The 19,504-nt window shown below is 40.2% G+C and overlaps 1 protein-coding gene across 1 annotated transcript in view; it reads right to left on the reverse strand.

Moving 5' to 3' along the window:
• Window positions 1-4,424: 4,424 nt before the first annotated feature.
• The window catches only part of LOC127216139 (uncharacterized), a 41,209-nt gene continuing 26,129 nt past the window's right edge, over window positions 4,425-19,504 (reverse strand). The window contains exons 6-10 of the mRNA XM_051176684.1: window positions 13,513-13,611; window positions 9,059-9,169; window positions 7,725-7,868; window positions 5,265-5,440; window positions 4,425-4,519 (exon numbers count right to left, since the gene is read on the reverse strand). Of these exons, the coding sequence (XP_051032641.1) occupies window positions 5,288-5,440; window positions 7,725-7,868; window positions 9,059-9,169; window positions 13,513-13,611 (507 nt within the window). The 3' untranslated portion in view covers window positions 4,425-4,519; window positions 5,265-5,287. The remainder of the gene's footprint in view (window positions 4,520-5,264; window positions 5,441-7,724; window positions 7,869-9,058; window positions 9,170-13,512; window positions 13,612-19,504) is intronic.

The raw sequence follows: 19,504 nt of genomic DNA on the forward strand, positions 1-19,504 counted from the left end.
AGACCTACTTCAAAGAAGTAGGTTCTTTGAAGGAAGCATCTTATGACTAGACGTATCCTGTCAACTTACCACGCTTGCCAACCTTGCAGAAAGCAGCCTTTCTCTACCATGACCCTTTGCATCTTTCAGTCACCATGATGTTGTTCTGCCTCAACCACAGGCCCACAGTAATGGAACCAGGAAGCCAGGTGCTGAAACTTGCGACTCCATGAGTCAAAATAAACCTTTCTTCTTTTAAACTGCTTTCTCAAGTATTTTTCCCCCCTCAAGTATTTTCTAACACCAGAAAAACATAAACTAAGGCAAATTTCTTAACACAGAGCTTGACATAGAAATAACTTAGTTGATTATATCAGGAGCAATTAAAAACTACCTTGTATAATTTGATACCATTTTATGAACTTATCTTATGAACATATTTATAGTACTTCCTCAATTTCATAGCACTTAAAAGAAGAAACTGTTTCAACTTTTGAGGCAGTCTTACACAGCAGGCCAGGTTGGTTTTGAACTAGGTATTCATTCTACTGAGTGCTAAGGTTATAATAAATATGAACCTGGCATTGTTTTTGGGGGATGAAGATTCACTATGTAGGTTGGCTCCAAACTCTACACTAGCCTACGCTAGCCTCAAGGCTACAGGTCCTCTAGCTTCAGAATCCTATGTGCTGGGATTATAGGAATGCATCACCATGCCCACCTAATTTCTCCGAAAGAGTTACACTTGCAATCAAAAGGAGTAAGAGGTAATCGACTTTCTCACCATGTCAAATATTATAGTCCTATTTAAAAAAATGTGAGGTAGTAGGCGGTGGTGTCCCATGCCTGTAATCCCAGCACTTAGGAGGCAGAAGCAGGTGGATCTCTGTGGAGTTAGAAGCCAGCCTGTTCTACAGAGCAGGTGCAGGACAGCCAGGGCTACACAGAGAAACCCTGCCTGCCTCAAAACACAAATAAAAATAAAAAGAGAGGTCATTTGACTATCTCACTTAAATCTTAAATTGAGAATTCCAACACTATGTAAAAGGCTTATCTACACTATTTTAAATAATGCAATACTGAGTAATATCTCTGTTAAAACACACCCTAGGACTGAGCATAGTTACATGAAATCTCTGCACTCAGGCAGTTGGCCTAGTAAGCTACATACGGTGATACACATGATTCTAAGAGTTGGGGGTACAAGGTCGGTGCTGGCTGGAGAGATGGCTTAGAGGTTAAGAGCACTGGCTGCTTTTCCAGAGGACCTGAGTTTAATTCCCAGCAACCACATGGTAGCTCACAACCATCTATAATGAAATCTGGTGCCCTCTTCTGGTGTTCAATCAGGCATTCATGCATGCAGATTAAAAAAAAAAAGAAGAAGTGGATCTCTGTGAGCTCAAGGCCAGTCTGCTCAGGACAGCTAGCTATGCATACACAGAGACCTGATGATGACAACAGCGACGGCGACGACAATGATGGTGATGATGCAACAAGAGACCTTGCCTAATAAGGTGAAAGACAAGAACCAATTCCAGAAAACGTCCTTTGACTTACACAAAGATACTGACACCACCCCCAACACACACACAAAAAGAAAAAACTGGGGTGGGAGGGGACACACACTCTCAGCATACACTACAAAGAAGGTAAGTCCTGAAATAAAATTTATTCAATGAAAAAAAACAGGTTAAGAGAATTGGGGCCAAGAGAAAGAAAGCAGATCTCTCAAAACAGATGACTGCACTGTTTGTCCTTAAAATGAAAAAGACTGCCGCCAGTGAAAAGGCCTTGCCATGAAAGCCTGGTGGCCTCAGTTCAGTCCCATGGTCAGGGTCCTGGCCTCCACTTGAGCAGCGTGAGACACATGTGCCTGCCATGTGTGAACAAGTGCATTCTCTCACACCCTTGCATCTTACAGCACGTACATGTATGCACACGCATGCGCGCACACACACACACAGAGCTATGTAACACCAAATAAAGTTCACCTAAACTAAGAATAATATGCTCAGAGCTTTTGAGTTAGCACGACCAATAATTATCTTAGAGACTTACATTATCTCTAAAGAAGGTTTTTAAATCCCAAAGATATATTTGATGACTGTGATAACATAGAGGGTTGATGACAGACTGTAAGAATGCAGTCAGGGGCTTCCTCTACTTCGGGAAAACACCAAATAGCAGATGACGCCGGTGCAGCGGGCGGGCCCAGAGGACCCGGGGACCCCGGGGCCCAGGATTAGGAGGCCGCGGAGGCTTCGGCAGCGGTCTCAGGGGCCGCGGTCGTGGTCGAGGCCGTGGGGCTCATGGAAGTGAAGCCGAAGACAAGGAGTGGGTCCCTGTCACCAAGCTGGGCCGCCTGGTTAAGGACATGAAGATCAAGTCCCTGGAGGAGATCTACCTTTTCTCTCTGCCCATTAAGGAATCCAAGATTATTGACTTTTCTTGGGGGCATCTCTTAAGGATGAGGTTCTAAGGATCATGCCAGTACAGAAACAGACAAGGGCTGGCCAGCACACCAGGTTCAAGGCTTTTGTCGCTATTGGGGACTACAACGGTCATGTTGGTCTTGGTGTTAAATGCTCCAAGGAGGTAGCCACAGCTATCGGAGGGGCCATCATCTTGGCCAAGCTTTCCACTGTCCCTGTGAGGAGAAGCTCCTGGGGGATTGGCAAGCCCCACACTGTTCCATGCAAAGTGACAAGCCACTGTGGCTCTGTGTTGGTGCATCTCATCCCTGCCCCCAGAGGCACTGGCATCGTCTCTGCTCCTGTGCCCAAGAAGCTACTGATGATGGCCGGTATTGATGACTGCTACACATCAGCCAGGGGCTGCACTGCCACCCTGGGCAACTTTGTCAAGGCCACCTTTGATGCCATCTCTAAGACCTACAGCTACCTGACCCCTGACCTCTGGAAAGAGACTGTGTTCACCAAGTCTCCTTATCAGGAATTCACTGACCATCTTGTGAAAGCCCAAACCAGAGTCTCTGTTCAGAGGACCCAGGCTCCAGCTGTTGCCACCACAGAAGGGTTTTATACAAGAAAAATAAAGTGAATTAAGTCGGAAAAAAAAAAAAAAAATGCAGTCAGGGAAACACTATGAATCAAAAGAGATAAATTTCTTTGTGGCATGACTGACTGTCCATTGAAAGTGCTTAAACATGTTGCCAATGGGCAACAATGATTTATAAGGATGTTTAATCACTCTAAATATAAGAATACTAAATTTACCAATTAATAAGTTAATATAAGCAGATTTGCTTTGTCAAGTGAATGAATTTTTGTAATTTATGGCAAAACTGGGTGTGGGGGAACAGGGGAGGAAGAGGTCAGTCTGGGTCTACAAAGCAAATGGCAGGCCAGCCAGGACTACAATTGAGGAAATAATAATAGCGTAATATAAAAACAAAAACTCCCAAATAATTCCTCAAAAAGTATAAAAGGTGACATATTAGAGTGCTTGCCTAGCATTCACCAAGCCTGAGCTCAAGGCCCAAGACCACCAAAGAGAGAAAAGGTTACACACAGTTCTGTGCTAAGCTACAATGAAATACCCAATGAAAATACCAATGGGTAGCAAGAGGTTTTATTGTAATTCATTCAACATAAAGTCGTGAGACAGCCATTACCCACTTTCACACAATCTTTATACAGAAGTCACATCAGTTCAGTAGACTGCCTACAAGCTGTTAAAGGCTGAACACCCGTAACATGAAAATGTGAAATCTAGACACAATACTCAAAAACTATGACTTCTAAATCATTTTAGATTTTAGAAATATTGATAAGGATTATTTACTCATAGACTCCCCTATTCAGAAACTGCAATTTTTGAAACTTTTCTGATTTAAAGCTATTGAATCTGCATTATTACCATCAAAATGATCTTGCTTTTTTTTTGGGGGGGGGGAGGGGAGGGATGGAAGGTAGGGTCCAAGACAGGGTCTTTCTTTATAGCTCTGTAGCCCTGGCTGTCCTAAAACACACTGTGTGGGCCAGGGTGGCCTCAAATTCATAGAGATTTGCCTGCCTGTTTCCTGAATGCTTGGATTAAAGGCATGCATCAACACAGTCCAGCCCTACAACTCTTTTGATTAGCTTTCTCTGAAACTCTGACTGTCTCATTCTATCTTCATGCAACTTAATATCTAATTAGTATTTTTAATCACACACTCTCTCTCTCTCACACACACAGTATTACATTATATATGCATGATATGCTCTTAGAGATCAGAGAACAACTTTTGGGAACTGGTTTTTTATCTTCCACCTTGTGGGTCTCTGGGATTGAGTGCCAACATGCCCAGCTTGCATGGAAACATTTTTGAAATGAAAACATTTCAAAATCTCTATGCCCAGAACCAGTTTAATAGCATCTTGAAGACATGTCTCCCTGGGCTGAAGGCTGAGCTCGAGCGCGGGCGCCGCCCCTGTACGTACCTCCTCAGTTTCTCCCGCTCTTCTCTCTCCCTCTCCTCTCTTCGTTTCAGACGCTCCTGGTTTCTTTTCTCCTGCTTCTCAGCCACAACTCTCTTTAAAATGAAATAATTTAAAAAACCAGTTGAAAACTTACTTGGCAAATCCTTAATTATCTTTACCTTAAACTGTATTTGATTTCCCATATAGTAAAAATAATATAATTTAAATTTTTGTCAGGTACAATTATTAGATTTCAAGTTGGCTTTCCCGAATTGTGAAAAACATGTAAACTTCTTGTTTCACTATGATTTATTTTTTCCAAGCATGACAGGCAAGCATGTAGCTTCAGCCCTGCCCCCATCATTCCTTAATGACATTAAAAAACAAAAACCAAAAAATACAGGCTGGGGAAATAGCTCAGAGGTTAAGAGCATTAACTGTTCTTCTAGAGGCTCTGAGTTCAACACCCAACAACCACATGGTAGCTCACAAACATCTGTAATAAGATCTGATGCCTTCTGGCACGGAGGCAAACAATCAAACAGAACTTCTACTACATAATAAATAAAAGAATCATTAAAAAAAAAAAATCACATCCTGTTTCCTGACCTTTCCTGTTTCTCAACATTATCACACATTTTAAACGGTCTGATATTGCTGAATCGGAATGAACCACACTATTCAAAAAGCTAACTGTCATACTGTACTTACACTAGTAATAGGGGAGCTGAGACAAGAGAGCAGCCAGTAGCAGTTACATAGTGAGACCTTGCCAATAAAACCAGAGAAAAATGCTAACCGAGTAACAGAACCAGGTTAACGAGGATAAGGTGAGAAATACTAATTTACACAAGGTACCTTTAATTCTTCGAGTTTTTCTCTTATTTCAATAAATCCCAGGTGCAGTTTACCCCAAAATGGTCAGCAAGCCGCCTGTCATTATCGTGAAGACCTAGATATGCAGAGCAGACTTCACAGACTCGAAGTTTCTGCTGCTGGAAACTGGAGGCCGGCATAGAATTGCGATAAACTTCCTAAAGTGAGGGAAAAAATGATCTCACAAATGACCTTAAAAATTCTGTAAGAAAATAAACTATATATGCATAGAATATTTTTAATAAATTCTTTGAGAGAGTGGTCTGGTGAAGGCCAAAACTTCACCTATCCTTTACTCTCCCAGTCCTCAAGACAACTAAGGAAAGAAAGGTCAATCCGCATCGGGACTCTTGATGACTTCCCAAACATTTTCATCAAGGAACAATACACACTGGTAAACTTGCCAATACACTATCTTCTTTCCTGTACTAATTATGTTTTTTTGTTTAAGGCAGTTAAAAAAATTTTTTCCAACACTCTAGGTAGCTTTAGCTAGGATGACACTGATTTAAAAAAAAAAAAAAAAGCTGGATAGAATGTACAGAGAAGTTCTTCAAAAAAGACCTGAAACAGAAATCAAAGAAGGGGGGCTGAAGAACTCAATTCTAAGTGCTTATCCTACAAGCTTGAAGCTCTGAGCTTGATCCCCATAACCAAGTTAAAATCAACAACAAAACAGCCAAAGCTGGAAAGATGGATTAGTGGGTAAAGACACTGTTTGCCAAGCCTGATGACAGAAGTACAATTCATAAGACCCACATTATAAAAGGAAACCCAAGGTAGAAAAAACTCTTACAAGTTGTCTGCTGATCGACACACCAGTGCCATGGCATGTCCTCCCCTCAGAAGGCTGGCATGGTGATGGGTGGTTGTAATTTTAGCAACCAGGAGACTAAGGCCAAGTGGATGGATCTCAGGGACTGACTGGCTAATTAACAGTTGCCTAATTGACAAATTGGGTCATTGAGAGACTATGTCTCAAAATAAAAAGGCAGACAGACAGTTCCTAGGGCTATATTCTGTTTTCCACACACATGTATACGCATGAATGTGGACCCACATGGGAGAGCATATATTTATATAAACACACTAGTGTGGACAATGGAATGCACACACATTCAAATCAATGGACACTATAATCTATGAATTTAAAAACATAAAGGGGCTGCAGAGATGGCTTAGTGGTTAAGAGCACACTGTGTTTACTCTTCCAGAGGAATTGGACAAATGACAGCTTACAATTATTATAAATCCAAGCCCAAGTCTGCCTTCTTCCAGACTCTGGGCACAAGGTAAGTAAGTACAAAGTAGAGATATATACGTCTAGGCAAAACACCCATACATATAAAAAAGCCTGCCCCCCCCCCTTAAAGGAGAGGGGAAATTTCAAAAATATAATATAAATAAGGTACTAGTCAAAAAAGGAAAACACTTCAGTGGGAAACTGTTACTACCATCAGAAATTACAAAGCCACAGGACAAGGGGACCACAAGCTCAAGGCTAAGCTGAGCAGCCCCACGGCCCTATTTTTCTCAAAAGGGCCTTTTTAATTAATGGGGGTAAACCAGGCAGTGGTGGCACACACCTTTAATCCCAGCGCTTGGGAGGTACAAGCAGGCAAATCTCTGAGTTTGAGACCTGGTTGTTACAGAACAACCAGGGCTACACAGAAAAACCCTGTCTCAAAAAAAGAAAAGGAAGGGGGTAGGATAATAAGCTCAGTGATTGAGCTTTTTGCCTTGATTACTTGCATGAAACAGGTTGGCTACAAAGCTATGATCATTCTTACAATTCCAGCTCTCAAACTGCTGGAATTGTCGGTGTAAAGAAAGAAAAAAGGAATACTGCCCAGAGCTAAAAAGACAAGAGATCATCATGAAAACAATCCAGATGTCGTCAGTTGAGGCAAAAAGACACCACAGCAAAAGACTACATCATAATCTCTACCAAATATACTTGAGTTTCTACACATCAAGGGCTATACCAATCAAAACAGACTTTGTTCACATGTTGTTAGATTTTTGAATTGTGTCATAAACTGAAAATGAGAGAAGGCGTCCAAGGTCATAGCAGTTTGTACTGCTATGATAAGTAAAAATGCTGAGAAAAAAGGGTAGACAGGCACAGTGTAAATAGGTTGTGTTTGTTTTATGTGGGTAATTGGTTAAATTACATTTGTGAAGGTGTAAGTTTCAATATAGCTATGACTCCAATTTTCCAAAAACTACTTTAAAACAACCCAACATCGTAACATCTATTACTTATTTCTAAATTGAGTTAATTTCCTTTCATTACATTTTGAACAATTTCCAGTTAAATGTCTATTTTACAAAAAGTACAGACGCTAACATCTTACCACTATTAAGAACTTATCTCTTTCCAAGATTGTTGGTCTCACAGTAAGACCTTGCCCCCAAACAGAAGAAAGCCAGGAATTTTACCTCTGCTTCTCTTTTCTTTGCCCGTGCCTTTTCTACTTCATCCATGACTTTCTGAGACTCTTCCACGTTTCCTTCAGCTCCTAGTTGTTCCACTTTGGCCAACAATTTACCTATTTCTTCGTTTAACTCATGAACACGCTCTGCCTAGGAAAACAAAAACAAAAAACAAAAAAAAAAAAAAAAAAGAAGATCATGAATGAAAAATAGCATGAAGGGCTGAAAAGGTAACAGTTAAGATCACCTCCTATTATGGTGACCCCAATGATAAAATGATTTATGTTGCTATTTCAGCACCTAAACTGTGGCGGCAGCTACACAAGCTTATGTTTGTCAAAATCAAAAGAAAGCCAGGGACGGGAGAGATAGTTCAGTGGTTACGAGCAGTTGCTACACTTACAGAGGATCCAGTTTCAGTACTCAGCAACCCTATCAGGTGGTTCACAACCGTAACGCCAGTTTCAGGGATTCTGATTCACTCACTTAGCCTGCATGGATACCAAGTATGCACATGTGTACACATACACAGAAGCAAAATACTCATGCACATAAAAAATAAGTCTTAATTTAAAAAAAAAAAAAAAAAAAAAGGCAGGTGGTGGTGGCACACACCTTAAATCCCTGCACTCAGGAAACAGAGGCAGGGGTTTTTCTCTGTTGAGGTCAAGGCCTGCCTGGTGTACAGGGTTGAGCTAGTTCCAGGACAGCTGGGAATACACTGAGAAACCCTATCTCAAAAAAAAAAAAAAAAAAAAACAAAAAAAAAAAAAAAAAAAAAAAAACAAAGAACTATACATACTATATGTAGCCGATGCATACACCACTGGCAAGTTCTAAATAAAATATAATGTTACATGGTTGTATTAGTTAACATTTGGGTACACAATTCCACAGAATTCTCTACTTAGGTTAACAGTCTAATTATTGAAAAATCAAAACGCTGGAATGAGTCTGGCATGGTAGCTCATTAATCCTAACACTCAAGAGGCAGAGGCAAATGCACTTCTGTGAGTTCACGACCAGGCTGGCCTATATAGTTCCAAGCCAGCCAGGGGCTACACAGTTGAGACCATGTCTCAAAAACACCCCCCCCAAAAAAAAATTGGAGTGAATGAAATGCGTTAAAAATATACTTTACAATCCCAGCAATTGGGAGGAAGAGGTAGAAGCATGCAGGACTCTGTAAGTTGGAAGATAGTCTGGTCTATAGAGTGAGCTCCAGAACAGCCACAGCTATAAAGGCAGACCCTATCTCAAGCAGTAACAACAAAAACAAAACAAACTCAAAAACAAACAAAACCCCTATGCTTTGAACTAATAAAATGACTAATTGTTACCTTTGCTGCCACCTCAGCACTTATCTCTTCTTGAGTCTCTGCTAATCTTTTCTTAGACACTTCTGTCCTTCGATCACAATCTGCAATGAAGGACTGCAGATGATCCATGGCCTGGAAAAGGTTAACATAAAATGATTACTTACACAAAAGTATCTCTACTGAACACTGTGTTTTGGGTAAGGGGTGCAGCCCACATGCAGAAGTGCTTTCCTTCTACGTAGGGAAGCACTAGTTGAATCTTACTCTTCAATGGCCCACCCCTAAAACAAGAAAAGCACAAGGCTGAGAAATTGTTCGTGACAGAACATTTGCCTAGCATGTGTCAGGTTCTAGGTTTAAAGTAATTCTAAAAGTAAAAGAAAACACAGAAAAAGAACCTTTAAACCCCTCAAAACTGTAAGAAAAATAACTTTGTTCTTATAAATGTTATCATATTGCCAGGGGGTAGTGGCACATGCCTATAGTCCCAGCGCTAGGGAGGTGGAGGCAGACAGGTGGATCTCTGTGAGTTCAAGGCCAGATTAGTCTACAGTTGCAGGACAGCCAGGGCTACACTGAGAAAACCAAAAACCAAACAACAAGCACCCCGTAATGACATAGCAGTGCCCCGCTGTAATCTCTGCACTTGGAAGGCTCAAACCAGCTTGGGTGAGATAGCATGTGTTAAGTCAACCAAAGCAACACAGCCAAGACCATGTCTCAAAAATAAACCCAACCAAAGACAAGTAGTTTTGGGGTGTGAATAACTCAACTGCAACTAAGCCTCATGACCTGAGTTCCATCTCCAGGGTGCACATGATAGGAGAACCAATTCCTGAAAGCTAATCTTTGACCACAGATAGACACAAACACAGCCCACATATGGAAGACCATTATAATATCTACAGGAGTTGTTTCTGAATATTTAGATAATTGTTTGCATTCTGTGGTTTTCAAAGTTTTACAAAAAATGATGAAATAAGCCATTAACAAATTTAACAGAAAAAAAGTCTAACAAAGTTGTATTTTGAGGTATATGTAATGCTTATAACTAAATAATAATTCACTTAAAAAGTAAACTTTAAAGCTAAGCATGGTAGTGCACGCCCGTAACCCTCAGCACTTGGGAGACAAAGGCAGGTAGATCTCTGAGTTTACGTCCAGGTTGGTCTACAGAGTAAGTTCCAAGACAACCAGGGCTACACAGAGAAACTCGTTTCTCCAAAAATCAAAGGGGGGAAGGGGAAAGGACCAACTGCAGTGATCTGAATGAGACATTCCACACAGTCAAGCACTGAAGACTTTGTCCCCATGCCCCCAGTCTTTCACCCCATAGAGACAGGGTTAAGAAGTATGGCCTCAGCCTGGTGGTGGTGCTGCATGCCTTTAGTCCCAGCACTCGGGAGGTAGAGGCAGGCAGATCTCCGTGAGTTCAAGGTCAGCCTGGTCTACAGTGGTCTACAGGGTTCCAGGATAGCCAGGGATTTTTACACAGAGAAACCCTGCCTTGAAAACCAACCAACCGAACAAACAAACCCAAGCAAGCAAAAACAAACAACAAAAAGAAGTGTGCCTTTGGGACTGGAGATGGCTCATCGGTTAGAGCACTGGCTGCTCTTCCAGAGGACAGGGGTTCAATCCCCAGCACCCCATGGCAGCTCACAGCTGTCTGTAACTACAGTTCAAGGGGATCCCGCTACTCACACAGACATATGTAAACAAAACACCAATGTACATAAACTAAAAATAAATTTAAAAAGTGTGGCCTTGCTGCTAGGGTCAGGCTTTGAGGTATCAAAAGCCATTTCTAGTTCTCTTTGCTTCTTGCTTGCCTTTTAAGATGTAAGCTCACAGGCTGCACCAGCTGCCAGTCCACTCAGCACCTGCAACCCCACACCCACCCCACCATTATGATGATGGACTCTTACTCCTTTGGAACTTCACATTCAAATAAGTTACCTTGATCATGATGACTTTTATCACAGCAACAGAAAAGCTACTAGTATAACGTTTATCAGCTAAAAATAGAAATTCATCCTGCACACACTGACTGAACTTAACCGGCCAAATAAGCCAAGAATTCTCACAAAGTTAACACGGAGTGACTATTACCTTTTAAATCACAACACAAATCTGCTTTCATTTCCTTATGTGAAGTCAAAGATAATATCCTAAAGTAGCGAAAATAACAGTGAAATATCAAGAAATACAGTTGGTTCTATGGAGGAGGTATTTTGGCTACCTGTTTCTTACAGAATAAATCCAAGATGTATAAAGAATTTAACTGAACAAAATGAATAGATTGCTCATGGGTCTGGAGAGATAGATCAGCAATTAAAAACACTTGCTTTTCTTGTAGAAGACAAGACTTTGGTTCCCAGTATCCACATGTGGCTCACAACTATAACTCCAATCCCAGAAAATCTGATGATGTCTTCTGGTCTCCATGGATACCAGGTAACACCTGGTAAACACAGACACACATGTACATATGCACAACATTCATATACATAAAATGAATATAAAATTAAAAATATATAGAAGAAACCACAGGTGAGAACTATTTTCTGGTCAAAACAGAAAAGATCTTTCAAGCTGACAAAATAGGTATTAAAAGCACTAATTAGACAGTATAACTAAAAATACTATTTAAAGATAAAAGTCATCCAAAGAAAAATAAAATAGGATTTTTAGAGCATACATGAGTGAAAGGACCAATTTTCATAATCTGCATAAAGTTAATGAGTCACCAAGAAAACCAACAACACTCAAGTTTAGCCAACTCAGAAAACAGCTGCCAATACACATGACCTTAAATACAATCACAACATTCACTCGCAAAAAAAGCAAATTCACACTCTACTCACACTCATCATTTTATTTATCAACAGTAACTAAAACATCTTAACAACACTATGTAGCCCACAAGGGGAGAGCTCAAAGTATTAATTAAAAATATAAGCCAATACTTTTATGAAGAGCATTTAAGCATTAGCTATTGAATTCCTTTTGGCTCAGCTACTTTACACCACAGAGCAGAAAGACCAAAAATAACCTCAATCCCAACCACAATGTTCAATGGTAACATTCACTTTTATCTTATGCCCAACCAGTATCAAATGTACTTTTGTACATTTTAGACAATTTTATTTACATAAACAAAAGTTTTTAGACATTCAGAAGTCAGGAGCTATTTATTGCTATATTCAACTAAGTAAAATTTCCTAATTTCAATGATAAAAACCACCATAAGACTTTTATTGATTATTATGTCTTATGTATATTTCATAAAAGTGCAAAAGGTTTGACAGGTGGTATATTCTTTAAAACATTTTGTATACTTTCTTTATTTTTATTTTTTATTTATTTTGTTTTTCAAGACAGGATTTCTCTGTGTGGCTTTGTAGCCTGTCCTGAAACTCACTTGGTAGACCAGGCTGGCCTTGAACTCACACAGATCCACCAGCCTCTGCCTCCCTGAGTGCTGGGATTAAAGGCGTGCGCCACCACTGACCGGCCCTATTTATTTCACATGAACCTCTGCCTACATGTAACTGTGAGCACCATGTGTATGCATGGGGCCTGCAAGCATCATCAAGAGGGACCCAGATCTCTTAGAATTGGAATCATGTTTGTTGGGCCAAAATGTGAGTGATGGGAGTTGAACTGTGGTTCCCTGAAAAAACAAGTACCCTTAACCACTGAGCCATCTTTCTTCCGCCTCACGTGTCTCTATTTTCATACAAGAAATTCTTCTATATAAGGACAGTATTAAATCACATTTGTAACTCTGACACCTAAACAGTATCTTCTATTTCTTTTCTTTTATTATTTAAAAAACATGGTCCCAAGATATATGGTGTATTTCATCCCAGAACTGGAGAGGTCTGGCTAGTGATTACCAATACAGTAAAAGTATTAATGGGAAAATTCAGTGGATTGTGTCTTTAATAAAAGCTTTAAATGAAAGAAAAACTGGTGGTGTACATTTGTTGAAACGGCTACTTTCATTTTTACTTCTGGTGGGAAAAATAAGCTTGACTTTTTTTAAACAGAACCTTTTTTTAACCTAGGCATAGTGTTTATAATTCCAGCACTTGGGAGGCAGAGGCAGTTAGATCTAAATCTGAGACCAGTCTGGAGTTCCAGAACAGTCAGAGCTAAGGAACAGAGAGACCCTGTCTCAAAAAAAAAAAAAAAAAAAAAAAAAAAAAACCTTTTTTCAATTTAACAAAACAGCAAAAACAAATCTTTTATACATTTTCATAAATATCCAATCACTTATATAAAGAAAATTGGGAGTCAGGGCTAAGTTGGAGGCTGTCTATGCATAAGGTCTTGGCTTTCATAATACTTAGTACTACACACTGGGGGGGGGGGGGGGGGGGTGTATACTATCTTCCCCATGCATTAACCAATATACAAACTATTTTTACTGTAAGAGACAAATGTAAAATAAAAGGAAAGTCACATACATCAAGTTCAAAGAAAAAGTCCTGTTCTTTGGATGCAATTTCATAGTCTGCTCTTAAAGCCAGGTCATGGACTTTCAGGCATTCTCCAAGATCCATTCTCTAGGAAAGAAAGAAAGACATTATGCTGAAAACATTTATTATAAAACTCATCAAACTCACAGTTTTCTTCAGAGTGTATCTTAAGTCATAGAGATAAACCAGACAATTAGAGCTGGGAGTATTATCTGGTATGCTAAAAGTCCCAGGTTCAATCCCTTAGCTGGGAGGCAAGGAAATACGTATGAAAAACAGTTATGAGTCTTAACAAATTATTAATACTACCAATGTTCTACATGAAATGTTTTGTGGAATGAGGTGGCCAAAATAAAAACACTTGCCATGATGCACATGTAGAGGGTAGAGAATAACACATGGGAATTAGTCCCTCCTTCCACCAATCATGGGGACTGAAACCAGATTGACACTGAGCCATCTGTCAGTCAGCCCCCAGCCTCAAAAAGAGTTTCTCATGAGAATGCATTTAAACTGGACCTAAAGAGTGGAAAGCAAAGTATCTGTAATTCTAGAGATGACACAGGGGGGGTTAAGAACACTGGCTGCTCTTCCTCAGGACTTGGGTTCCATTCCCCAGGGTCTACATGGCAGCTAACAATCACCTGCAACTCCAATCCCAAGGGTTTTGATGCCCTCTTCTGGCTTCTTGGGCACAAACCATTGCAGACAAACACACACAAAATACATTAGACTTTCTCCTTGTGGGCTACACAGTGTTGTCAATTTTAAAAATTAAAGACTCGGGGGCTGGAGAGATGGCTCAGTGGTTCAGAGCACTGGCTGCTCTTCCAGAGGACCTGGGCTCAATTCCCAGCACCCACATGGCAACTCATAAATGTCTGTAATTTTAGTTCCAGGGGACCCAACACACATGGCAAAACACCAATATATATACAATAAAAATAAAAAGTAAAAGACTCAGGCTGGAGGATCTCGCCACCAACTGATTAGATGATAAATAATCGATAGGTGATAAATACATGATATACATAGATGATAGATGACAAGGTGACTATAGATGATAGATACATACATAGATGATAGATATATAGATGGTTGGTTGGTTGGTAGATAAGACAGACAGGAAAAATTGGGTGAGGGAGGAGGAAAGAGACAGGGAATGAGGTGACAGAATCGTAGTAGTATTACAATCTCAGAGTGGAACATTCCTGCAATTATAGCATTTCTTGAAATGCTGAGATAGATTCAAGTTTGAAGCCAGTGAATCAGTCAGTGTCTGATCCCCACCACCATATATATATATATATATATATATGGCATTATAGCAAATCTATGTGATCTACAACTAATTGTAAAACTGTAATTTTGGAGCCTGTCATGAACTCCCTCTGTAGACCAGGCTGACCTCTAACTCACAGAGACCCGCCTGCCTCTGCCTCCCAGTACTGAGATTAAAGGAGTGTGCCACCAATGCCAGGTGCTCTAGAATCTCTTAACAAATCTATTTTTGGTTTTTAATGAGTTCTTTATTTGACTGATAATTAACTTCTTGATTTTTCTTTTCTGCCTGCCTTCTCATGCTCTCAAAACTCATCTCTCAAAATGTGCTTACTTCTTAGGTCAGGATTTGCTCTAAAGTAAATTTTTAAAAATTTATTTCTTTGTGCTGGGTGGTGGTGGTGCACGCCTTTAATCCCAGCACTCAGGTGACAGAGTCAGGTGGATCTCTGTGAATTTGAGGCCACCCTGGTCTATAGAGAGTGTTCCAGGAATATGCTTATAAAGCTATATGGCAAGCATGTGTGTGGTAGGGGGTGTCACAGGATACCCATGGAGGTCAAAGAACAACCATGTGGAATGTTTCCTCCCTCCTGAGGGTGGAAGTCTGGCTACCAAGCTTGCATAGCAAGTACTTTTTTACTCATAGCCACCTTTGCCAGACCATGGTTTGTTTTTAATGTCTGCCTTCTGGAACTGGGAATTGAGCTCACTGATAGAGCACTTAACAGATGCACTGTCCTGAGTTTAGTTCTCAGTCTAAAACAAACAACAAAAACCCAAGGCAGCTAAACTAGTCTTAAGAGATTTCCACTTTATTTATGTTATTTTAAATTACGAGGTATACCTCCACCCCAGTATCTTCCTTCAGTGTCAACCTCATCTCTCCAGTGACTTAGCAACACAAAGGTTTTATAGTCTGAATTCTAGAAACCAGCCATCTGTTTTCTTTCTCCATCACCATGACTAAATACCTGCTTTAATATGGTATCAGGCATGGCATGAAAAAAAGCAAACAAGCCCAAAAAGAAATACCAACAACTACCTGCCATTGTAAACATCAATCCAAGGGAAATCAAAACATGGCTAACAATTTCCATGAACCTAGTCTCATAACTAGTAAGAAGAGGAAAAAGCACGGTAGAAACACAAGGAATATGAGTCAATTCTCCAGAGCTCCTGGTAAAACCCATCCTGACACCACACAGTAACAAAGCACCAACGCTTCCAACAAACAGCAAGTGATCCAACACTGAGTGCTGCTGGTGGTATTGCTCTTTATAAGTAATGAAAAAATAAATAAAGTGTTGGTTTGCTGATTTCAAAAGGCTATTATAAGGAAGAATTTCTTTTAAAAATTAACAAATTTACTTCTTCCTTAAATGTCCCTCGTATTTATTCCACATATTGTAATTAATAGACATTCAAGTTGTAAGTGGCAAGAATTGAACTCTACACTTTTTTATACTCCAAGAATAACTTTAATGACTAACAGCAACACAAAACACAGAGCTGGAGGGGTGTTTGTAACGAGTAGTTTTTCCGCCTGCCGCCGGCAGTATGCCGCCGGCTCCCTGGTAAGAGAAATACATAGATCAGCAGAAATGGGTTAATACTTAAGACAAAGCTAGCCAATAAGAAACTAGTACCTGGCCAACAGTATAATACCAAATACAAAGTCTCTGTGTATTATTTGGGGCTGGCGGCATGGCGGCGGGACAAGACTAGTGGCAGCGGGCAGAAAAACCGTACTCGTTACAGGTGGTGGTGGCACAAGCCTTTCATCCCAACCAGGTGGATCTCTGTGAACTGAGCGCTACATTTTCTCATTTCAAACTCACTTCTCCAAGAAGCCTGACCAAATCTCTGATCCTAATAACTCTTTTTAAAATTCTACAATATTATACAGTTTTTTTTCTGTTTAGCAAAATAGCTTCTGTTATTTTAATTTTTTAATTTCTGAGAATCAATGTTATAATTCCAAAGAGACTATAAGCTTCCTAAGAAAAATGATGCATTTCTATTTTACTCTCTAGAGACCATGTTTTGCACTACTCATATTGCCCAAACCATGACTACTTAATAAACTTGGTTTGAATAAGCAATTCCAAGAACTTAAGGAATAAAACATGCATAAAAAGTACATGTACGTAAGCTTTAATAGCATTTTCTGGCTTAGAAAATAGAAATTTTTATTTAGCTGGGCGGTGGTGGTGCACGCCTTTAGTCCCAGCACTCTGGAGGCAGAGGCACGTAGATGTCTGTGAGATGGAGACCAGCCTGGTCTCCAAGAGCTAGTTCCAGGACAGACTCTAAAACCACAGAGAAACCCTGTCTCGAAAGACCAAAGAAAAGAAAAGAAATGGTAGTATTCCTTTAATCCCAGCACTCGGGAGGCAGAGACAAACATGGCTCTCTGAATTCAAGACCAGCCTGGTTTACAGCATAAGTTCCAGGACAACCAGGTCTAAGCAAAGAAACCCTGCCTTGAAAAACAAAATTTTAAGTGTCTCTCTATAGAAGATCAACAGTCTGTATAAGCATTAAAAACCATAATCTGGGGCTTGAGAGGTAGCTCAGGGGTTAAGAGAACTGACAGTTCTTCTAGGACCCAGGTTCAATTCCCAGGACCCAAACAAAAGGTGGTTATCAGCAGTCTGCATGTAACTCCAGTTCCAGGGTATCCCAATGCCCTCTTCTAGGTTCCAAGAGCATTCATCATGCACGTATACATGAAAGTATGTAGGCAAAACACCCAAATACATAAAACTTAGAAATAGTAAATTAAAAAAGAAATCAAAGCCTAGTGATCCAAAGCCTGTAAAGTCAGTATTAAGGAGAATCAGACAGGAAGATAAAAGAGGTCAAGTCAACCCAGGCTACAAGTTGATACTATCTCTTACACTCTTGCTCGGTGTGGTGGCACACACATTTAATTGAAGCATTTGGAAGGCAGAGGCAAGTGGATCTCCTACTTCTAAGGCCAGCCTGGCTCTAGAGTTATTGGGGGCGGGTTGGGGGGGGGGAAGATCAAAACAAAATACTCCATTAACAAATGCTTCAGGAAAAGTACACACCCAACACAAATTTCACACATCCTTGACAAATGGGAAAAGAGAGGTTGCAAAAAGACATATTAATATAATATTTTCTTTATGAATATGATATAGACACATTACTCAACTCGTGATATAATGGCCCAGCCTGGCTGTACCACTTTAAGGCAGGCAATGGCTGAGTGAAGACTGGTCAGTAAAGAAGGGGTGGGGTGGGGTGTTAGGGACATCGTTATGAGATTATTTGAACTCTTTGGTGTGATTTTTCTTGTTTATTTTTTAGTTTTTTAGAGATAAGGATTCTCTGTGCAGCCCTGGCTGACCTCAAACTCAGAGTAGTGTAATGCTAATGAATATATATACCACTGCTACAAACAAGGCACAGAAACAATTATAACTACAGATATACTCAAACATGTAAGGATTTTACTGACATGCCAAATACCAAAAGTAAAAACAAATGAAACAATAAATGAGAAAGAGAGAGCCCACATAGAAACTCAGCTTACTGAGCATCAGGCATGTATGTCATGCAAAAAAATCCTCTCACACACAATAAAAAAAATCTAAATAACAACAAAATTAAGTTTAAAAAAGAAACAGCTAAATTATAGACGTGGCACCCAGAGTGCTAGAGAAAAGAGAAAGCACACGGGAGCACACACCTATATCTTAGTTGTGTTGTTGCTGCTTCTTTGTTTTTTTGGGGGTGGGTGTCGACAGGGTTTCTCTTTGTAGCCAGCACTGGCTATCCTGGAACTTGCTCTGTAGACCATGCTGGCCTCAAATTCACGGAGATCCTTCTATCTCGCTACCCAAGTGCTGGAATTAAAGCCATGGGCCACCACTGCCTAGATAATCTTTATAATGTTTATTAATTTAAAATAATTCTACTTGTGTTTATTTTTTATACTATTCTAAGTCTCAAAAGGAAGAATAAAAGACACTAAAATGTGAGTAATAATAGTTTAAGTAAAGTACGAACATAACAATCTAAAAGTAAGTAACAGTGGCAAGACAGTGTAAAGCGGACAAAACACAGAAAACATTCTGTAGGGTAAGCAAGCATAGCTCCACCCACCACTCTGTTACCCAACACTATTTCCTAAGGCAGGGACCACAAGCATCTTGCCCCTTGACTTTTGAACCTTCAGTCCCTTCCTTTGTTATATTTGGAAAAATGACTTGCCATCCAAATTCAATGCTTGCTTCAAAACTCAAACTTTAAGGGCTGGAGAGATGGCTCAGAGGTTAAGAGCACTGGCTGCTCTTCCAGAGGACCTGAGTTTCATTCCCAGCAACCAAGCCAGGCCAGAAGTGGTGCTGCACGCCTTTAATCCCAGCACTAGGGAGGCAGAGGCAGGCGGATCTCTGTGAGTTTGAGGCCAGCCTGCCTGGTCCACAGAGCATGTTCCAGGACAGGTTCCAAAGCCACACAGAAAAAAAGTCTCAAAAACCCAAGGGGTGGGGGGTGGGGGAGGAGAGAAAGCCTAATATGACATTCAATATCACTACTACTTAAAATATTTTCACCTTAATTCTCTGTGAGTTCAAGACCAACCTAGTCTACAGAGCCAGTTTGAGGACTGCCAAGGCAAGAAACCTTGTCTTGAAAAACCAAAACCTGTTTTGTAGGGCAATAA

This window comes from Phodopus roborovskii, unplaced genomic scaffold, assembly GCF_943737965.1.
Source record: "Phodopus roborovskii unplaced genomic scaffold, PHOROB, whole genome shotgun sequence".
Lineage (NCBI taxonomy): Eukaryota > Metazoa > Chordata > Mammalia > Rodentia > Cricetidae > Phodopus > Phodopus roborovskii.